The 5,011-nt window shown below is 36.3% G+C and overlaps 1 protein-coding gene across 2 annotated transcripts; it reads right to left on the reverse strand.

The window, feature by feature from the left end:
- Positions 1-368: 368 nt before the first annotated feature.
- LOC137708439 (sm-like protein LSM1B) lies at positions 369-3,199 on the reverse strand. Of its 2 annotated transcripts, XM_068447519.2 has the most exons (5): positions 2,764-3,199; positions 2,307-2,375; positions 2,102-2,217; positions 1,953-2,015; positions 369-817 (listed from the first exon to the last, which is right to left on the reverse strand). In XM_068447519.2, exons 1-5 carry the CDS (start codon positions 2,822-2,824, stop codon positions 740-742), a joined length of 387 nt encoding a protein of 128 aa, XP_068303620.2. In that variant the 5' UTR covers positions 2,825-3,199; the 3' UTR covers positions 369-739. The 2 variants fall into 2 exon arrangements, with proteins under 2 accessions (XP_068303620.2, XP_088544677.1); XM_088688551.1 differs by lacking the exon at positions 2,307-2,375 and having other exon boundaries at positions 2,764-2,960.
- Positions 3,200-5,011: the final 1,812 nt, after the last annotated feature.

A 5,011-nucleotide genomic window follows, 5' to 3' on the forward strand; every position in this document is an offset into this window, starting at 1 on the left:
ATGGTATGAGACTTTAAAGTGTGCCAAAGTGATTTAAGTTGACGAAAGTTAGATAAAATAGCTTTGAATATAATATTATTGATGAAATTAGCAATTTTTAATGAATTTAAGAACTTATTTTACTGAACAAATAATTTAAGGATCTAACTTTCATTGAGATGATAGTTCAAGAATTAAATCAGCACGTCATCCATAAAAAAAAAAAAAAATGCATCATGTGTTGTAGTAAAAGAAAAATTGCAGTAACAATCCAAAAAAAATCATCGTATCCTCCTTGCATTATTGCCAGTACAGTCGGCCTGGACCCGTAAAGCAGCTAGATAGAGTCTATATTTCCTGCATCAATAATCAATATGTAAAGGGTCCAGGCCGAAAACACGAGCATTTGTCATCTTAGAAGGTTTCCTTACAGTGACACCAAATCAAATCTTCGATGTGTCAAAAGACAAATATTCTTGCTGTCAATGGTCTATGAACAAGCTATATTAGGGTTCCCTAGAACTTTTGAATCCACAAAAAATAGTGAAACTTTTAAAGCAAAGGGATACTTCCATCAATTAAGCCAAATATTACAGAAAGAAAATTGAACTACTGTTCATTGAAATTCTAATTTCTGGAGATTTGACATCTACCATGCACGAACATCAGCTAACTACCGGAGGAAGAAGAGAATGAAAAGCACTGCTACAATATTTGCAGAATGGGCAGCTAGTAAGTCCACGAACTTGGTAAAACTCCGTTAATCCATATCAAGGAACTCCATTCTTTTTCTCATTGTACCTTTAAGATCAGAAGCTTCCCTTTCTGCTTTCTGTGCCTGCCCAATTACAAAGCAAATCATCACTACATGTTTCCCACAAAATAGTAAAGCGACGTATCCAAATATAACAAAGCGGAGCCAAACGTCACAAAAACACTGTCAAAGAACAAATGACAAACGTGCAAACCGAAAAAGAAATGACACACATTCAAATTACATAAAATCTTGACTGAAGTTAAACCACCGATTGCTGTGCCCCAGCATCAGAAAAGCCCTAATTCTGTTGAAATATCCTACATCAACTGTATCTCTGAGAAAAGAAGAGTTTAGAGATCCGAACCCCACTCCAACTAATTCTGAAGTCTTTTGTAATAAAACCTCACACCTGACGGATTGTATAGGTGGTAATTACCAAGTTGGGGACAATATCGGTGTTGTTGGAAACTTGGAAGTGGGCCTTTGGCCCGTCTCTCTCTCTGATAATTTCACCAAATTCAAACCCGCTGGGAACCAACCCGTTGAAGAAATTCTGCCTCAACTTCAAATAATTACTATCAGTTTTGGTTGACCTAAAAACAAGTTTCTGTTCACCTAGTGATTCCAATACATAAGAAAGAAAAAAGGAAAGAAAAAAGGAAAGAAGGAAACATTTTTCTAACAGTATTTAGAATTACCCCTACCAACACAAACTTTTGGGCTAATAATCACCGTAGCCTTACTCTAGTGCTGTTGGATATTACATTTTTCTAACAGTATTTATATTTACTTTGTATTTTACGTATACTTAAGTTGATACCAATAGAACAAGTGACACTCTTATCCCGCCATTCATCAGTACGCTTACCCTTGAACATAATGCTTAAGGCACAACTAAGTTGGCCGATTAAATCATCCTATAAGTTATAGAATCAAGCTTCCTAAATTGTGATGAAGCTGTGCTTCAAACTGCACCATTAACCTACTAATTTTCATTGCAGATTTTCGTCTCAAGTCTTCATAATATTTGTGTTCAAACCAGGTGCTTTTAAACTACACAACATAACACTGGAGTTACAAACTCAATCTAAAACAACTAGTAACTTGAACATTTGGAGACCAAAACAGATGTTAATTCAACAAAGGAAAAAGAACGAAATTGAGGTAGTTTATATCAACACACCATTTATAAAGATTATGAGCTGATAACACTTACCCTTTTAATTTCTGCAGCTGAAACACGAGTCATGTGCGGTGGAAGTTCCTCCCTCTCTGAATCCTAAGACATCAAGTGCAGATATAAACATTATTCAAAGATGCATATTTTGAGTTATAGTTGACAAATCAACAAATATTGTATCATACCAGCTCGCCGATTAGAACAACATTCTCCCCACGGATTACATACAGACCCAAAGGGATATCACAGTAAAGATCGCCAACAATGACTCTCTCACAAGCACCCTCGAGAACAGCATTGGCTGCAAATCAGAAACAATTATTACTTCAGAATCTTCAGCGAAATTACGGTATCTTTTGCCCTCAACAACAGAGGAAATAATGTTAGTACCAAATTGATCAAACGATCGAAGTATCCCCAAAAGTTTTCGACCATCACGGAGCAGCACAAGAAGTTTCTCTGCAGCATGAAAGCATATGACCACCACACCTTTAGCAGTAAGAAAATGAATGGTTGACCCACCATTACTAAACTCCAGACTCTTTTCACTAGCACTCAACTCAAAAATTCAACATTGAAACCGAGATTTAAAGGAATACTCAGACAGCTAAACTTCAATACAAGAAAACAATTTATTCTGCAGGACCGTACATGCAAATTATCTGAATTTAATCAACAAATACGAGAAAAATACTCAAATGGTAAAAAGACCAAATGTTTCAACTATGCAAGAATACAATTAGTAAAAACAACTAGAAACTAGAAAGAATTACCATTAACTTCATGTAACTAATGAAAATTCATAACCCCAGAAATAAAAAGTATAAATTAGAGAGAGAGAGAATACTGTCAAGATAGCTGGCCAGAGAAGTGGAAAGGTAGACATCTTCTGGGCCTGCCCAAGACATTGATGCTGCTTCTTCTCAACTCTAAAAACTCGAACTTTTTCGGTTTCTCAAAAATCACCGAAAAATTCACCAATTTCCAAACCAACAATGGCATTGGCAGCTCAGCCTTCTCCGTGTTGCCTGCCCAAAACCCTTCAATTTTTTTTGGAGAAAAAGATCCTAACTTTGACGAACTGAGCAAGAAAATCCTAGCCTTTTCAGATCCAAAAACCCTAGAATTGAGGAGAGACAGAGGATTGGAGGCCTCTCTTCCGGATTGATGGGAACGGATAGAGTGTTAATAAAAAAAATACTCAGATCCAATCGCCCCGGAAGAGTTTGAGAGGGGGATTTGGCCGAGAAAAAAACAGAGGTTCGAGGGAAAGTGCGAGAAAATGCAGAGTAAATAGAGGCAGGGTGATTTTATTTGTTAGGTGGAGAATTACCATTCTAGCGTTTGGACTTTGGAGAGTGACGTGGCGGGGATGGAAATTAAGTCATCTCCAACCCTAAGGGTCCAGAGGGTCAAAAATAGTTCGAAAATCGTCTTCAATCTAGAACTAGACTAGAGGACTTGTGGAATCTGAGAGGGCTCCACGGAATCTGAAAGGGTTGGAGGGTTGGAGGCCATAAACCCTAAATCCTTAAGCTAAAATTCAAATGCAACGACTAGCTGACGTCAGCTAATCGCTGCATTTGATTTATTTATTTATTTATACAATTTTATTATTATTTTTTATTTACAAAATTTTTCCTATAACTTCTATTTCACAAAATTTGTTCCATCTTTTTTTTAAATTATATTTTTTTCCTATAACTTCCTAAGCCATTATACAACATTAAATTAAATTAAGTAACATGAAACAACATTAAACAATATGAAACAACATTAAATAACATTAACCAACATACAAATTATATAACATAAAAAAAACATTTAACAACATGAAACTTAAACAATATTTTTAAAAACATTTAACAACATAAAACTTAAACGCCTACTCCATGCTTGTGGAGCCAAAAATATTCACAAGGCGACACGTGAATTTTTGGATAAAGAAGACAAAAATACACTTGAGGCATATCAGGATTCCTACGCGCAAGTAGCAGGCAATCATCCTCAACCAAGTCAGAAATGCCCAAAAAAGGTAACAATTCAAAAATTCATCTCATCAAATCCTTCTACAAGGTAATCTCTAAAATTTATTTCACCCCATATATCTTTTACCTAATTTCCCTTTTTTAGTTAAATCAATTAGCTAATTATTACATAACCTAGTTATCTATTTATTCTAAATATTCAATAACCACCAAAACATTCCCCTTATGTTTATTTAGCCAATTAATAACTATTAAAATTGGCTAATTAAACCAAAATTAAACCCAAAAACCCACCTAATGGTCTGCCACTCTTTCTCCAAAGAAGACTGGCCCATCCCTATAAATAGGCTCCCATTTTCACCAAAAGATCATTCCACACTCTTGCTAAAATTCTCCAAAACTCTCAAACACTTTTCTCTCTAAATTCTAACTTTAGCATCGAAGGTTCTTCGGCCAAAGCCCTCCCCATTCATTGTGGGCGCGTGAGGCTCTTGGCCTTGACCTAAGGTGTTATTTGTTTGTAGGTGCAATTTTGTCCAAGATCAAGGAGGAAAAAAATTGCATCCACAATGCTTCTTTTAGCCTAAAGATGTGCAACAAGATCCTGTTGTAAGTACTTGTTTGTGGCACGAGAACGTATCATTCTATAGCCTCATGTACTCATTTATAGAGATACTACCAGTTCTTGAATTGAAAGGCAAATTAGGCCCATCATATATTTTTGCACAAGCCCTTCTTGACCTATTTGGATCTTCTTGGTCGTCATCGGACTCTCCATCAATATACCCATCTCGCTCATCCTCCACTATCGTATTGTGTAATATGATGCAAGACATCATGATGGAGTCCAAATTTTCTTGACTCCACCCTCTTGTCAGTTCGCTAATGATCTTCCACCGTGCTTGTAGAATACCGAAAGCTCTCTCAACATCTTTCCGGTATGCCTCTTGGTGTAAGGTAAACAACTTTTCTACGTCATTCCTAGGGTTTGGAATTGCTTGGATAAGTGTCGCCCACTTTGGGTAGATGCCATCTGCCAAGTAATACCCCATATTGTATTGACAGTTGTTGATGTAGTAGTCAAGTTAAAGTGCTTGACCTTCCCAT

Source organism: Pyrus communis, chromosome 17 (assembly GCF_041283825.1).
Source record: "Pyrus communis isolate YQ-2024b chromosome 17, ASM4128382v1, whole genome shotgun sequence".
In the NCBI taxonomy this organism is placed as follows: Eukaryota; Viridiplantae; Streptophyta; class Magnoliopsida; order Rosales; family Rosaceae; genus Pyrus; species Pyrus communis.